Raw genomic sequence first — 18,267 nt, forward strand, 5'->3', positions numbered from 1 at the left:
AACAGACTAATACATTTGGCCATGTGCCCTTTGTTTGCCACAGTCTCTAGCACTTCCTATTGCCTTCCTTCCACTCGTTTATGTTACCTGCTTAAATTGTGTAGGCATTTCATTTTGCACCTCTGGTGTGCTAGACTTTAAAATAATCTGAAAAGCTCATCTGTGGATCATTTAGCAATTTCCTTAACCTTTCTGTCAGTGGTCTGAAAAAGGGAACAAGTTTGCTCCATTTGCTTAGATAGATCCTTGGCATTTCTCCAGAAAGTCTGGGGATGTATTAAATCAATTAATTAATAAAAACATCTGTATACCTATATGGTAGGCTCTGGAGACACTAAGAGTTACAAAGACGTGGTTTATACCCTTGAGGGGCTTATTCTCTGTTGTGGAAGACGGGTGTACACAACGGTAGCTAGTCACATGTTACCCAGTGCCAAGGGCCTAGAATGTCTGCTTAGTGAGACTGACGGTAAGTGCAGTAGGTGTTTCTGTGGGAGTGGGCAGGATGTGCATGCCAATCCTAGAAGATGACATAGGTCAGGGAAGGTTCTAGGGAAGGAAGACCTCAGGTCATAACTGACAGTTGGCAGATAGAGTGGGTCACAAACATCACTGTGCATGTGAATTGTATCGTGTAGGGCAACTTCAGATTCCTAAGCTCTACACAGAGATCTATTTCTAGAGGGCTGAAGTGGACCAAGAATATGCATCTTTAATATGAATTCCATGTGACTCTGAAATATGTGAGTTACACTGTGAAAAAAGGGTAGAAGATAAGCCAAGCAGGTCAGGAGAAATAAGTAAAGGTAGGAATGTGTGAAGGTAATTTAAAGGCTGCAAAACTCAGCTGATTGGATGCTTGTATGCGGAGTCCTGGGAGATAATTAAGGGAGGAATACTGGGAAGAGAAGGATGCTCTGGAATTCACTTACTTTCCTTTTTATCAGTAAGAAAGGATGGCAGATGCATTTTATTAAATTGGGGAAATAAAGCATCAGCAGCAGCAAGTTATTCCCAAAAAAACATTCTCTGCTTGGTTTATTTATCTTTTAATGGAATAAAATAGTTATATATGAGACAATCAATCATGGACATGCTTTTTTTAAAATGCGAATAATAGTTAATTAGCAGGCAATTGATCCTGGTCCTGATAGTTGAGGTGCCTAATCAGTTAAATTGGATTAACGGTTTAGCAGTCTGCTGCATTACTTACTAAGTAATTGCACACTATTTATAGTTGCAAACAAAAGGGATGCCCTAATTGATACCACCTTTTAGTGTAGCAAATACTGAACTGAAGCTCACAGTTTCTGACCCAGCATCTCATACAGTGACTGGTATATGGTTAGTTGGCACTCCATAAATACTTGCCAAATGTTCTTAACTGAAACTTGCTTGGTATTTGTAGTTCTTCATTTCTGAAAAAATTGAGTTGGATTTTATTCATGGTTCTCTACACCATCAAATTCCTTGGGGTGTCTAAGTGTCACTTCCAGAAATAGAGAGACCAAGAAATTGGGGAAGGGTGCCCACTTTACTTCATCTTCTCTTTTGTGTATTTGTGTGTGTGTATACTTCTGTGTATGTGTGTGGGTGTGAGTATGTGTACACACATTTTTTCAAGAGACAGGGTCTCACTCTGTCACCCAGGCTGGAATGCAGTGGCACAATCATAGCTCACTGCAGCCTTCAACTCCTAGGTTCAAGAGATCCTCCCACCTCAGCCTCCCAAGTAGCTGGGACTACATGTCCATACCACGATGCTGGGCTAATTAAAAAATGTATATTTTTAGTAGAGACAGAGTTTTACTAGGCTGGTCTCAAACTCCTGGCCTCAAGAAATCCTCCCACCTCAGCCTTCTGAAGTTCTGGGATTACAGATGTGAGCCACCATGCCTGGCCTGTATATATATATTTTTTTAATAGGGGTTTTCTGGTATAACCTTGTCTGAGAAACAATAAAGGCTTCCATTTTGAAGCAAAGAAACTAACAGTAGCAACAGTAATAAGTTTGGAAGTCTCTGAAGTATTGAATAAATGATTTGTTTCAATTCCACGTGTATTTACCAGCCACTGTGCACAGCTTTAATACATAATCTCATGACTCATGGGATATAAATGAATTCCAGTGTGCCTCTTGTCTGCTTGAGTTTTTTTTGTTTTTTTTTTTTTTTTTTTTTAGCATTCCTTGCACTTGTAGGGAATTTTATTGGACACTATACCTGCAGACCCTTCATAGATCTTAAGGTTGAAAAATAATTTGGAAGGCAGGTAATAGAGTAGAGAAAGTAAGGAGAAGGGGTGAGGGCGAGCCATTGAAGCAGCTTTAACACAGGTAGGGAGACAAGAAATTCAGGCTGTGTCTGAGGAAACACAGGTGCGTAAAATGGTGTGGAGGGAATATTGGGTGTGTGCATAGATAACCAGCTGGTGGAAAAGAATGAACAGGAAGTTTAGGGTGTTGAGAGGTCCTGGGTGGGTGCTTCAATGAAGATCCCAAATGTTTTTGTCTGTGGGCAAGGGAAAACATGGTACTTTTTTTTTTTATTAGAAAGGTGATTTGCACTAGCTTTTGTTTTAGAAGAATTAGGATATGAGAGTGAAGGACTGATGGTGGGCAAGAACTAGAGGCCAATTTATAGCATTAAGCCATTTTAAACAATAGTTACAATGAGAGTGGAAAGAGGAGGAGAACAGAAGAGCCTCTGCAGAGGGAGGTGTTAGGTAGATATTAAGAGAGAGGTGAGCAAAAATGGCTCTGAGATTTCTAGTCTGTGTTGCTGAGAAAATGTTGATCTCTTAAAGATAAAAATAACAATTATTGATCATTTACCTTGTGCCAGACATAAGTCATTTAATTCTCACAACAACTGTAAGAAGTCAGTACAATTGTTACAAGTGAGACAACTACGGGCCTAAGGTTAAGTAACTTGCCAGTGGTCATAGAGGAACATTAACAGCAGGGACTGGATGCAGGCAGGCGGGCTACAAGATGATGCTCATCAGCATGAAGATGTGCTTTCTGTATTTGGAGAAAATGAATCTTTCAGTGGTATTTCCAATGAGGGGATTGCAAATATGACGTCTAGCAATGGCATGAAGCTTAGTTCTTCCTGCTGCTGCTTCCTCCGTTTTTCTGCTCCACTGCTAAGATGATTGGCCCTACCTTTGAAATGTTGGGCATGCCCTTCGTGTTTCCTTCCCTTTCCATCATGAAAACAGTTTTGAGGACTTTTAAAATGTGGTCAACCTCTGCCCTAAAGTATAGACACAGTCTTTGTCACCTTATGGTTCAGAAACAACATCAGTGAAAAATTTCAATTCATTGGGACTTGACTATGAGATGTTTAATAAATCTGCTGCATGGGCACATGAACTGATGCCACATGAGTTGCATCCAGAATAACAGATCATATGTGAAACATACAAAACACTTTTTGGAATGCTTTCGTGTTATTTTTTATAATGGATTGAGTAAGAAATTTTAATAGGCAAATAGCATCCACTACGTAAATATTCACATCATTCAATTTCCAAAGAAGCGTCTTGTGTAGAAAGCATAACCCTGAAGTTATCCTTTTAAAATCACAATTTTATTAATAGAATGGGGAATACAAATCTTAGCAGCAGCTTTCTGGAAATTTGTTTTCATATAATTGAAGAACAGTTAAAAGTCCTTGAGTGGTAGGAAACTACAAATATTCTATAATTAGCATGTACAAATATCTTCAGGGAAAATTTTGTGTAATGTTTTTTAAAGGGTTTAATAATTAAATATCTATAATGAGAAGTATTTTTTTCTCTGAAATAAGTGAACTAATTACCAGATATTTTCATCATAAAATGCTTACGTATGCAAAGTAAGAAAACAACTGAAATTTTAATTTGGACTTCCAAGGGGCTAGTTAAATGACTGAAAAAGCCAATATGTGTTAGTTTACTTACTGGAAAGAACCAAAACTGCTTTTGATTCGGCTGCATCTTGTCATTATTTTGTTTGTTTAGCTGGGCACCATGCTCGCTAGGAATTCGCTTGTGGGAAATTGCCAGTCCTTAGTTGAAATAATAAAGTGACTGGGGTACAGGATAAAGAGATGTTCATATGAGGAGTATTGCTGGAGAGTTGGGGGCTTGATTGATGCACTGGTTAGAATGTAATTAGGTCCTGGAGAAGGGCAGTGCAATTAAATATATTAAGGAGGGCATAATTAGGTGGGAGGCTGAATGATGTAATTACATTCATAAGAGGGGGGCTATAATTAAATGTGAGGCAGGGGTGTGTATTTAGATGCCTAAGTTGAGGATATAATTAACATATGGGCAAGAAATTAAATTATGTGTATGGGTGAAGCATAATTATGTGTGGGAGTCCAGGAAGATACGTGGGTGAGGGTATACGGAAAGAAAAGGGTCAGAGTGCAATTAGATGTGTGAGTTGATGTTCTTATGGTCAAAAACTTGAGATTTTCATTATGAAGGGCAAACATATGTTTTGACCTCATGACTGATAGCAGGTGGCATGTAGTGACAGCCTTTCAGACCACTCTGAAGACTTGCAAAGCAAACTCTGTGCTTTTCCAATATGGTTTGAGACCTGCAGCTAACACTGCTGTTGATTCTTCTTGATTGTGGCACTTCATGCCACAATTCTAAATACTGAGTGGCTGGGTAATTTTTCTAGCTTTAAAACACAATTACATGAGAAGGAAGACCTGCTCCCCCTTCCTGTCAAAGAGAAAAGAGTTTGGCGGGGATTACTAGGGCAAATAAACACACAAACAAGAACAACAAAACCTTCTTGCCACCAACAACCAAAACACCAATTTTTCTTTATATTGCCAACTGTGAAAGTAAGCATCACTGTTTTAGCTAAAAGGGTATCACATAAACATAAATGTGTAACAAAATCAACAAAACTTAGTTATGGTAACCTCTTTATTTTAAATTTCTAAAACAATATGTTTTCATAAATAATTTTGGCATCCTCCCAACATATAAAACCAACAAAGCAACAAATGTAGGCTGCAGATAAAAGAGGAACTAGGGATTGGCAGAAGGGAGCCAGGGGAAGAATGATCACAAGCAAAGTAGGTGAGAAATTACTCAGGGCATCTCAGAAACTTACACTGAAGCAGTGAAGTATGTTAAGAGTGATCATAATAAATATATCCTATATTAAACTTAAAACACGGAGACTCCTGTTGTCATCTTCAAAAGCTAGAGAACTATTCGAATATTTGTTCGTTGCTTAATTGTTGAAATTAAACATATTTAATTGGCCAATAGTCTGCTTAAATTGATTCAATATAGCACTAAATTCTCATAAACCCCACAGCCTCAGAGCCTCCTCATATCTGTTCAGGCCTTAGGTCAGTTCTGACAGAACTCCACTATTGATAGATTCCTGGTTGAGCTGGTTGCTTCAGGGATTCTGAAGTTTTTAGATTCAAAAAGAATCCGAAAAGGATTCAAGAAATCTATATTTAAGGTTAGTTATTTTTTATAATGTGGATGTAAGGACATTGCAGCCTGCCCGCAATCTCTTGTTCTGCCCTGTAGTGGTTTTAAAGAACTTCTTTTTAATTCTTAGATTTTGATTTCACATCAATGCATGATGCTGATTTTTAAAATTGTAGAGATGCCTCAAAGGCAGACTCTCACAAAGGCTCTTGTAACTTAATTTGTAATCAGAAGTGCTCTTAATAAAATGTTATGCATTCCTGTGAAAATTACTGTTGTATCCAATTCTCTATGCACTAAGTGGTTTACATTTTCTTTTTCTCCATGCACTTCCTACTTTTTGCCCTGCCTCCCAGACCAGCTCAGACTCTGCAACAATGAATGATTTGTGGTGGTTAACTCATGTGCTTCTAGAGGTCACACAATTATCATTCAAGACATCTAGTTATGTCTGTGGGTTGGAAGATGAGTAGGTGTAAAGTCTCCTTGTGCCAGTGGTCGAGGTCAGTGCTGGCTCTGCTGTTCGAGGTTGGGGCTGGAGTCCCAGCTCGCCAGCTCTTTGTTGCTTTGTGTGGATTGCACAAGGAGAGGAGGAAGAAGTGGGCTTCGGGCTTTGGAAATGACTCTGGTAAATGATGCTTTGTTGACTTAATTATAAAAACCATTCTGAGATGCTCCAGTACTATTTACATAAGGCACAACAAACAGGGTTTAAATTCTTCAGATTTCAATAGCATTTTTCCAGAAGTCATATTGTCAGCCAGGAATATGTTTGCAGCTGGCATTTAACAAGTCTTTTCACTCTCATGCATGCTATAAAACACCAAAGATCCTAATTTTTGTTTGTCTTTTTTTCACCTTCCTAATATTATCTAATAGACCAGAAATCTCAACTACTTTCATATACTTAAAGCTATGGATCTCAGCTTAAATGTTAATTCCTCAGAGAAATTTTTCCTAACCTTATAGCACTCTGCATTTTCCTGTCATGTTTGTTAAATTCTGTTTTTCTATTTAGCGTGTAAGCTGCATGAGTGGGGTACATGTCTATTTTGTCCACCATCACATTTCAGCATCCATAACAGCTCCTGGCCCATACTAGGTGCTCAATGAAAAGTTGATGAATGAACAGGGAAGTTAGGTATTAGGGCTATTTGAGAAGAGGCACGAGTGAGGCAGACTGTGGAAAATGAGGATAAGGGGTATCTCAGAAGCAACACACTGGATGGCCTTACTGATCGGTTCATATTTAGAGTGATGGGGCTCATGCTTGTTCTTCAAATTTGGAGATTAATTTATATATTCATTACAATATAAGGAAATGCCATTTTAGGTCCAAAAACTGCTGAGAATGGATTAGATGCTCCAGGAAAATTTTGTGATTAAATAACTAATTATTGGACAATTTGTTGATCATCTTATCTGTACTTAGTCCAGATATGAGGTGTTGAAAAAAAAGATATGATGCCTGCAATGATTTCTACAAAAATATGTTATTAAAACTCATGGCTTGATAGAAGTTGTATTAGTAATACACTCTTGGCTGGGCACGGTGGCTCATGCCTGTAATCCCAGCACTTTGGGAGGCCAAGGCAGGCAGATCACCTGAGGTCTGGCCAACATGGTGAAACCCCATCTCTCCTAAAAATACAAATAAAAGACCCGAGCGTGGTGGCAGGCACCTGTAATCCCAGCTACTCGGGAGGCTGAAGCAGGAGAATTGCTTGAACCCAGGAGGCTGAGGTTGCAGTGAGCCAAGATTGCACCACTGCACTCTAGCCTGGGTGACAGAACGAGACTCCGTCACAAAACAAACAAATACACTCTCAAAGGACCAATGACAAAAAATATTGATTTGTTCAAAATCTATATAAATTAGCTTGGGTAACATGGTGAAACGTCGTGTCTACCAAAAACAAAAAACAAAAATTAGCCAGGCATGGTGGTATGTGCCTGTAGCCCCAGCTATTCTGGTGGCTGAGGCAGGAGGATCGCTTGATCCCAGGAGGTTGAAGCTGCTGTGAGCCGTGATTGGACCACTGCACTCCAGCCTGGGGGACAGAGTGAAACTCTGTCTCAAAAAAAAAAAAAAACAAACAACTATATAAATCTTTGAAATTGAAAATATTTCACACAAATATAGACTAAATATTACAGTGGTCTAGCAAAATACTAACTTTCCCCTAAGGAATGCAATTTTCTTAGTACATAATAATGAATTCATATAATATATTTATATGGGACTTCAGAGGTTACTGATAATGGTAAATGCCTCACCTTATTTTAACTCTCATAATAGTCCTGGAAGATGGAACAGATGGTTTTTTATCATGCCTTGTTTCCAGTGAGGCACTGAGGGGTTGAAGGGCCTGACAAATCTCAATCCAGATGATTAATATAATATGGTCACTAATAAGATAGCCATTAACAGATGGAACAGTTACAGATAAAAAAACTCTGGACAAAGATCTGTAGGATGATTAGTGGCTGAGCAAGAATAGAAAATCTGTGAGGCTGGGCGCAGTGGCTCATGCCTTATCTCAACACTTTAAGAGGCTGAGGCGAGCAGACTGCTTGAATCTGAGTTTGAGACCAGCCTGGGCAGCATGGCGAAATCTTGTCTCTACAAAAAATACAAAAAATAGCTGTGTGTGGTGGCATGCACCTATAGTTCCAGCTACTTGGGAAGCTGAGGCAGGAGGATTGCTTGGGCCTGGGAGATCAAGGCTGCAGTGAACCGTGATGGCACCATTGTACTTCAGCATGGGTGACACAGAACTAGACCCTGTCTAGAAAAAAAAAAAAAGGGAAGAAAAAAGAAAGAAAAGAAAAAAGAAAAAAACCCTTGAGCTCATTACTATAGTTAATCTGTCTAATTTATCCTTGCGTTTAGAGTAGATTTTTTTAAGGTTAGCAAGAGTGTTATAGTATATTATATTCTCAAATCCAGTAGATTATTTTCTTGCATAGGTACAAGGAGACATATTTGAAAAGACAGCATGCAATGCCTTAATAAAAATATTCTCTGTTAAAATAATAATGTTCACGTGGCAATGGATGACCAAACTTCTTTCTATATAAGTATACTCATAAAGGAAAACATCTTGTTCATACATCATTCTGGAAAACATAGACCATTGCCAAACTGAGAAATTGAGAGGTATTCTGTGAGTATTAATGAGAGTATTATCTCAATTACTTTAAAAAATCCATAGTATTTTCGGCCAGGCGCGGTGGCTCACGCCTGTAAGCCCAGCACTTTGGGAGGCCGAGGCAGGCAGATCACGAGGTCAGGAGATCGAGACCATCCTGGCTAACATGGTGAAACCCCGTCTCTACTAAAAATACAAAAAAACTAGCCAGGCATGGTAGCGGGTGCCTGTAGTCCCAGCTACTTGGGAGGCCGAGGCAGGAGAATGGTGTGAACCTGGGAGGTGGAGCTTGCAGTGATCCCAGATCGCGCCACTGCACTCCAGCCTGGGCGAGAGGGAGACTCCCTCTCAAAAAAAAAGAAAAATAAAAATCCATAGTATTTTCTCAATTAAGTTTTTTGTCTGTAAAGCTTTGGTGTGCTGTTATTGTTCATTGACGTATTATAAGTGCCCAGAGAGTGCACTCAGGCACTCAAGAAATATTTATTGAAATGAAATGAAATTGCTTGTCAATAAAAAGTCAAAATGGCTTTTTTTAAAACCCCTGGACTTTTGTTTGAGGGCTTTGGGGGTGGTATTTACTAGTGCATGGATATAATAGCTAAGTTTTCTGTTAATAAAATTATTACTAATTGTTAAGGTAGTGTGATAAATTACTATTTTACCATGTTCTACAGAAACCATGAAATCTAGGCATTTCATGGCTTGAACAAGCCAGGGAGACTCTGCTAGAAGGAGGAAAGAAATGAAAAAGGGAAGGAAGATGAGTGGACTTCCATGCCAGTGGCTTGGTTAGATGCTTGACATCCACAAACTCATAGAATTTCATGAACGCCTGTGTGAGGTTAGGCCCCTCCCAGGACGGGAAGCAGAATACAGAGGGGTTTGACAGCCCACCTTCCAATTCCATAGTTCCACAGTTTGGAAGTTAGGAGGTAATGTTTATATCTAGGACTATGTTGCTGCTTCCAAGATCTGTTTGTTTTCGGGCCAGATTCCTGACAGAAAACCTGGAATTGCCAGTCTAATAGGTTCAAGCAAGAACCACTCTTTGACAACAATTAGAGGGATTTTTAGTTGGCTTTTGTAGAGCAAACTAAATATTAGTTGAAGATGAGTAAACTCAGATTTTTCAAATAAGCAATATGAAAAGAAATATGCAAATGTGTATGTATAGCTTCCTCAGATCAGGTTTTTGTTCTTGTCGCTGAACTAAATCTATCTTTTTGAAGTTCACCAGTGACCTTCTGTTGCTAAGTTCGATGGCAATTTTTAGCTGTTGTCTTACTTAATCTATCAGTAGCATTTGATGTAATTTTTTTCTTTTCTTCTGGAGACACTATTTTTTTTTAACTTGGACAATTCTTAGACCTCTTCTCTTTTCCCTCTGCACTCATTCACCATCCAGTCTCCTGACTTTAAATGCCCATGCTGATCACTCTCTATTTTCTGTCTCCAGGAAAGACCAACTCCCTGACTGCATAGTCATATATTCACTTGCCTACTTGACATTGCCACCTAAAGGGTTTCTAAAGGACATCATGCACTTGACATATTTAAGATTGAACTCCAAATCGTTCCCCAGAAACCTGCTCCTCCTGTAATCTTCCATATGTCGGTAAATGGCAAGTCTATCTTTACAGTTGTTCAAGCCAGAACTCTTGGCATCATCGCTGATTTCTCTCTTTTTCTCTTGCCCTGTTTTCATTGTATCAGCAAATCCAGGCAGCTCTTTCTCCAGAATATGTCCAGAATCTGGCTACTTCTCACTACCCCCAGTGACGATGATAGGGGTAGTGAGAAGCAGCCAGATTCTGGACATATTCTAGTCCAAGAGTCACCAAAATCTCTTACAAAAGACTCTTATCTGGTCTCTCTCTTTCTGCCCATGACATTCTATAGCCTGTTCTCATAGCAGTATAGTGATTGCTCCAAAATATGTCATAATGTCACTCCTTTGCACACCCAACATTGACTTGATTCTCATCTTAGAATAAAAACCCATGTCTTTACAATACCCTACAAGGCCCTTCAGAATGCATTTCCCAACCTCCCTAATAGTCTACTCTCTGATATCCTTCCTACTTCTCCCTCCCTCGCTTCTTCATCTCCAGACACAACAGGCTCTTTGCTCCCGCTTTCCCATCCCAGGAATGTTTTCTCCTTAGGGTCTCTGCACCAGGGGTTCCCACAGGGATCCATGAGGCTCACTACCTCATCTCCTGCAGGAATTTGCTCACAAATTGAGCTCCTCATTGATCACCCTATTAAAATTGCAGTTCCTGGGGCCAGGTGCGGTGGCTCACTCCTGTAATCCCAGCACTTTGGGAGGAAGAGGTAAGCTGATCACCTGAGGTCAGAAGTTTGAGATTAGCCTAGCCAACATGATGAAACCCCATCTCTACTAAAAAAAAAAAAAAAGAAAAAAACCCCACAAAAATTAGCTGGGCATGGTAACGTGCACCTGTAATCCTAGCTACTCAAGAGGCTGAGGCAGGAGAATCGCTTGAATCCCGGAGGTGGGGGTTGCAGTGAGCCGAGATCATGCCACTGTACTCCAGCCTGGGTGACTGAGCGAGACTCTGTCTCAAAAGAAAATGATAATAATAATAATTGCAGTTCCTCTCTGAATTCATGTCCTAATCCTTTCATGGCAATGCTTTCTTTCTTTCCAAAGCTCATGTCACCATCTGACCCACTGCTCATTTTACTCATTTATCTTTACTTATCATCTGTTTTCCACACTAGAATATAACCTTTGCGGGAACAGGAATTTTTACTTATGTCCCTGTCACCCAGGGCAGTGCCTGATGCATAGTAGGCACTTTGTAAATACTTGTGGAATAAACAAACAGCTACTTTGAATGTAAGTATTTAAATCTTCTTGTAACAAGTTATAGCTCTAACTGATGTTTTTCTAGTGTTGATTCCAAGCCCTCTGTTTCTTGCCTGTCTCTCCTCTCTGGATCTGCTCTGATGTTTGTTGGGCTGGTCTCTGGTGTAGTAATCAGGAAATTCTTAACTCTCTGCTGGCAAATGCTTAGACATTACACTTTAAGTACTGTATTTTTATCAACAATATTTGCATAGCTCTGGCTGCTCCTTTGACAACTAGAAATCAAAGGAGTAAAATCCTCTTCTTATGCTGCATTAAGTGGCCACCTCAGTTACCAATGAATACAGAAACTCCTGGAATTTTATTTTTGGTTTAACTACTTCCTGCCTATATGAGGCCCTTACAGTGTATATTCATATACTTTTGGATTTGTTCTTTTGGAATAACCCATATTATTTGCTTGAGATTCATGTAGGGTGGTTATTTTTGATGCCAGTTGTGTATATGTAAGGTCTTTCCCTAAAGAACTCCAGCTGCTCTGTGTCGTTTCAGCAAGCAGGAAATTCTGTACCTGGCAGTTCTTGCTGACCCAGCTAGAAGTGGCCGAATGACGCATTTCACTTTCAGGGGCTATTGCTGGGTTTTCATATTCATACTATAAATAGCACTTCAGGGAACACTCAGATACACTGAACATTTTCTTTGCAGTCCAGTTCAGTGTTGGCAGAAAGAAAGTCACATGCTATGTGGTTCTACACAAGTCACTTGCCCCTTAGTGGATCCTAAGCTCTAGACAGACCCACCCAGAGTGTTCATTTGCTCATAAACACAGCATTACTCTCAGCAAATACTTCTGTGTCATTGTTTACGCTGCTTTCTGTGCCTGGAGGAATTCTACATATTCTTTAAGGTTCATCCCAAGTGAGAAAGCTTTCCCCGAGTTGTCTCAGCAGAAATGCCTTCTTCCTCCTTGTGGATTGCCCCATAACATTCGGTGTGCATCTCTTTGGCAGCAACTTCATCATTATAATAGAGTTTGTTACCTAGGTATATATTTTCACACTGTCATCATCCCTTTCTCTCCTCACATCCCAAATTGTGAACCCTCAAGCCTGTGACTTCTGTCCACATCTCTCCCCAACAGTTAGCAAAGGAAATGTTCAGAAACATTTGTCAAGTGAATGGCTGATTGTATGAATGAATGAGATTGCAATCACATAGGAGAATGGAGCTCATTTGTTTCCAGCTTAATGGCTTTAAAAATAATCCTGTGTTTACTTTGTATTTTTTTTTTAAATTTTCCCTAGCAAACACCTTCTACTATGTGCATGGCCAATTGGAGATGAAAAAAATAAATGTTGTTATATTTAAATACACTTCAGGGAGGCTTATTTAAAATTTTGCTTTTTAAATTTCAAGGCAACAGACTAGTTTGTTCCTTACAAACTTCTTGGCATCTTTCTTTTCACATGCTCTTTTTTGCTGGACCCAGTCTTCAGTCAAATTCCTCCAAAGGGTCTGCTGTAAACAATGATTTTGTGAGCGGTTGTGTGTTCTTTGCAGTGAAAACCCGCCTTGTTTTCTGTTGCTAGGCAACCCCATTCCAGCTGCCATTGAAGAAATGCGCGGTGGTGGGAAATGGTGGGATTCTGAAGAAGAGTGGCTGTGGCCGTCAAATAGATGAAGCAAATTTTGTCATGCGGTAAGAGAGAGCACCCACAGCGCGGCCTCTGCCTTCTCTCCTTTTCCCCACCCCTCCCATAAGCCCTGGGGCTTTTCAAAACTAGTCACTTGTGATTAATCAGTTGTAGCACGCTCCTTAGCTTCACTTCCAGCTCATAGACAAGTGAGTTTAGGAGAAGGGTAAGGGGAGCGAGGGAACATGCCCTGAGAAAGTACAAAGCCAAGAAGGCTCAGGCGGAACAGAGATACCCACTCTGCTGTGAATAAAGGGAGCAGGGGAAAGTGGAAAATCTCACATCTCATTTTAGATTGTACAGTCAGGTGATTCCGGCTTTTTAAATTGTTCTTTTCCTTAAGGGCAACTCTCTATGAATAAATGCTTTAATGGATTCATTTTATGCTATACCTTATTCTTAGTTTTTGACCAAAGCATGTGTAAGTGGCAAGTGGGATCTGAAGACGGATTAAATCTTTGAGTGAGTGAGAAAACGAACAAAGGAGCGGGGTAAATTTCAAACAAGGAGGACGCTTGGTAAAGGGACTGAGCAGAGTGGTGATGTGCACATCAGTTCCAGGAAAAACAGGAGGCCCCTGCAGGAGCATGAAAAGGAATTGCTGAGACATATTCAGCCAGGGGCAGAGATGCCAAATTGTAGGGTCAGTAGCCTGACTTGCTGGGTGATTCTGCCCAGACATGCTTACCAGCCAGGTGTAGAAGGAAAGACAGCAAGTGATTGGATAAGGACAGGTTTGGGATTATCTGGGTGACAGGGAAGAAGGACAGAGAGTGACAACTTGGAGGGCTCTGGCTAGAGAGGGTGTAATGTAACACACCTTGAAATCTGGGCTGGGCAGGAAGAGAGCTCTGAGATGAGTGAAGGAGAAAGGAAAGGGACAAATGATGGGGTCATTCAGAGCAGGGGTGAGGTAAGTTGTGGCTCCTGGCTATGAATGAAGGAGACGTGGAATAATAAGAAGCTAAAGTCAAAAAGAATGGCTTTCTGGAGGGCAAGATTTCAGAGCTCGGGGTATCTCAGGGCTGAGTGGACATGCTGTAGAAAAAGAAAACATTTGTTATGGAGCAAATAAAGGAAGCTTGAGGATAGATTCTGAGGGACTTTTCAGGTGGACCCTCAAGCCTCACTGAGGTGGAAATGACTATGAACCAAGTGCCAGCAGACTCTGTGGCCAGGAAGGGTGAAGACCGCGGCAACATCAAGGACAGAAAGCTGAGCGAGATTTTGTATTCCTGTTTATTTTTAAGTATAAACGAGTAACAGTCTAGGAGTGGAAAAAAGGTAGCCAAGAGAATGCTAAGCCACCTCTGAGCCCTGAGCTAAGTGGGAGAGGGAAGAGTAAAGACTTTATTTGAGAGGGTTTCAAGAGAAGCCATGTACTTGTGGGGGCCAAGTTCCCTCTCGGAGCTGGTCTCCTTGAAAGACTTTTTTTTTTTCTCACTTGGTGAAGCCTGCAGGAGAGTCTAGATCCTTCTATACCCACCTTTCCCTCATGCAGGTACCCTCAGCATAGTTTTTTCTCTGTATTGCAGTTTTTCTTTTCAACATAAACAAACAATAGAAAAATGGAAAAAGTACAAATGTAGTTCTTTTAGTTGCAGTCAATGCAACACCTGCTCATTGAGCACCCATGACATATGGGCCTTGAGCTGGCTCTGGGATGGTGTGTTGAACAATTATATGGTGGATTTATATCCTAGAGATGTGTTTGCTACCATGGGGGAATTCAGACACATGGGAGCTTCTCAAGAGAAGCGGCATGTGAGCTGAGTCTTCTCTTCATTTCACCCTAAGCAGAGAAACAACCTTTCCCAAGAGTCCAAGGTGGGAAAGACAGCAAGTGCTGTTGCAGTGTCATGAACAGTGGGGAAAGTGGCTTGAGATGGAGCCAGAGAGGTATTTAAGGCATTGGAGTGGAGAAAATCACCTAGAGAGCATGAATAGGTGAGAAGAGCAGGGAGCCCTGAGCCACCTTCAGGCACCCTCTCCAGTATTTTGGCATTAGGTGAGGCTGAGGAGCCAGCAAAGAACACAGCGAGATAGGAGACAAGTCCTTGCTGTTGTTGACTAGGTCTGTGACCTACAGTGCATTATTTTACCCTTGCTGGGGCCCAGCTTTCTAATTTGTAGGAGGAAGCGGGACAAGGCAATTCCTCAGGCCCTTCCCATTGTGACTGTGTGAATACCGTATCATTGTAACACCGTTTATGTAGTTTAGTTTAAGTTTTCAAATTGCTCTTGAGTATTATTAGTTTTTGTACTCTTTCCAAAAATTATGTAAGGAAGAAGGAATTCATAGTATTCAACTCACAGATTCAAAGAAGTTAAGTGATTTCAAGTGGACTTGATACACGTAGAAATGTAAATACACTTCGTGCAGTACAATAAGTGTATTTTTGTAATATTCATGAGTGTGTATGTGTGTGTGTCATCCATTTGTGAAGATGGACGTTTACTAATGTGTAGAAGACTAGGCTTAGGCACCATAGAATGTTATCTGTTGTTTCCAGTGGGCCATATTTATCACAAGTAAACAAGACTTTTTTGGCCTTATATGCAATCTGGTGTTGATATATTCAAGTTCAGAATTAATGAGTGCTTCTGATTAGAGTGCCTGGCACAATATTAAGCATAATGTTTCTAAAATATGGGGAGATGAGGGTTGAAAGAATTCAAAGAAGGTAGCACCATAACTAGAACTGTGTATGCATATGCCTTTGATTTAATTTCAAGAAGAGTGCTGTTTTATGACACATTTTAATTTTTAAAAGCCTTATGTATGGTTTAAATTATAGGAGTAATAAAAGTTGATAAATTATTTTAAAATTATTTGACCATTTGCAGATCGATTAATAAATCATTGCTTAATATGCATTTTGGGGCATGCTTAATATATTGAGATATTATATATTCAAAATTAAACATTTAATGAATAAACATAGATTAGAAAGCATGTCATATGTCTGGTCCTAGACTGTAGGGTGTGTAATGGACAGATACAGTGAGAGAGAACACCCAAATATAGCGCTGCCTATACACAATAATATACCAGATTACAGTTCAAAGTGTCTCCTAGGACTAGGATATAACAATTTCATAATTTTCTTTGCTTAAATGTTTTCAAACACATCTTCTAGTGCTGAAAATCAATTTCCCATTTCTCAAAGTAAACATTTGCTCTGTAGCCAAAAGCAGTACTTTAAAAAATAATATCATTGAATTCAATTTATTGGGAAGATTTGCCAGACAAAAATTAACAGGGATTGCATCCTCAAAAGGAACTGGTTGGCTTGGGGACGTGAATGAGGGAACATAATTTTGGTGCCTTTTGAATTATGCTCAAATGTATGTTTTGCATACTCACATATACAAAAAAATTGAAGTAATTTCATGATTTTTCTACTTTAAGATTTCTTTCTATGAAGCCTGTTTCCCACTTACTTCCACATCCCAATTCAAATAATATTCATTTCTCATTAATTCTCTGATCAGATCTCTTTTAGGATCATGAGCACAGTTGCTAAGACACTTTAGTCATTAATATTTGTTAATTGTGCCAACAGCGATAATGCAAACTTTGAAACATTTTACACCACAATTATGCCTTATTAAAACAATTTGACTGTATTAAATGTGCCTTTTGTGTACATCTTTGTAATTATCAATTTATGAGTTGAGGAACTAAAATTATGGTGTGCTTTTCCTGAGAGAAGAGATACAAGAAAGTGTCACAGATATTTGCACTTAAAGAAAAAGTTTACCCAGAAAAACTTACATCAAAATGTATTGTCATTATTTTCTGGAAATACATCAAAATTCATATAAAATGTTATCTTTATGGTTTTAAGCATTCCCCTCTGTTCTAGAAGATAATAAATACCTGCAAGTTTTTATTGAGCTATTACTCTGTGGCAGTCGATATGAAAAGACCCAGACACATGAGCCATGGAACACACAGGAAATCATGAAAACCAGTTTGTTTAATAATGACAAAACATGTTGACAGTACTCTCCAGCAATACTCAGAATTTACAGTTTTAGCGTAACATAGCGGATTCTCACATGCTTCCAAGGGCAATTAAGATCAAAGCTTCTTTAAGAGACAAGTATCCAAATTTTAGTCTGTTTTATCCTGGAAGTCATCTTCCTCTTTGCAAAGATCAATTAAATCACAAGACCACAATCAGTTACCACAGCCGGATGAGCCTGGCTGTTAATGCATAAACTCACTCCCTCATTAGAATCCTCAGGAAACCACGTGGTGGGATATGGGGCAACCACTGGACTGTAGATACTTCAAGAGCAGGTTCTCTGACTTGGGCTCTACCCCCAAGGCCCCCATAATGCCCACTGTGTTTGCTTTCAGTGGGCATTCAGCAAAAGCCACTGACTGGTTAACTGACCTGTTGGTAGCTACCAGAAAAACCAGTATCTTATCACCAAAGAGCAGATAACAAGAAGATTCTAAATCAACTGAGACAAGTTTCTGCCTAGGATGCCTTGATGTGGTGACACTCACAGGGTAAATAAGAGACAAAATCAGAGAACTTGAGCTGATCAGCTGAGTGGGTGCCTGGATACTGACGGTAATTTGTAAGGAAAATTTAGTAGTTGGGGAACTAGCAGAGACTGCAATATTTGTAACATATCTTTACCTACAAGTAAATGATGCTTTGGTTTACTGAAGTAATAAAAAGTTACAGATGCCCTAATGTGGTAGGAGTCAAGTTAGACATATGGTTGAAGAGGAGAAATTAGGACTCAGTAATAAAAGAAAGCATAATGGAAACTAGGCCCATTTGGCGTTTTCATAGATAATAAATATATATTTAATTATTTTTGTATGCTATTTCTGATTTGTGATATTTATGAATATTTACTAAGTGTACACATCAAGGTTAGGGAATTTTTATATTACATATGTTTTTTAGTCCTTGCAACAATTCAGGAAAAGAGGAAGAATCATTATCCTCATTTTGTGTAATGGAGAAACTGAAGTCAGGCAAATGAATTAACTTGCCTAATGTTCCACAGGCAGAAAGCCATGGGATTTGAATTTGCAGTGGTCATATTTCCCATTGTAAACATTTATAAGACATGGTGGCCAAGGAGAGCAACT

At 39.5% G+C, this 18,267-nt stretch overlaps 1 protein-coding gene across 3 annotated transcripts in view; it reads left to right on the plus strand.

Moving 5' to 3' along the window:
- The window catches only part of ST8SIA1 (ST8 alpha-N-acetyl-neuraminide alpha-2,8-sialyltransferase 1), a 129,370-nt gene that overhangs the window by 64,189 nt on the left and 46,914 nt on the right, over positions 1 to 18,267 (plus strand). For 2 of the 3 annotated variants that reach the window (XM_030804470.1, XM_003265592.4), the window contains exon 3: positions 13,041 to 13,150. The exons of the other annotated variant lie outside the window; for it this stretch is intronic. In XM_030804470.1, the coding sequence (XP_030660330.1) occupies positions 13,041 to 13,150 (110 nt within the window). The remainder of the gene's footprint in view (positions 1 to 13,040; positions 13,151 to 18,267) is intronic. 3 annotated transcript variants of the gene reach the window in all.

The sequence above is a fragment of the Nomascus leucogenys genome, chromosome 23 (genome assembly GCF_006542625.1).
Source record: "Nomascus leucogenys isolate Asia chromosome 23, Asia_NLE_v1, whole genome shotgun sequence".
NCBI classification, from domain to species: Eukaryota; Metazoa; Chordata; class Mammalia; order Primates; family Hylobatidae; genus Nomascus; species Nomascus leucogenys.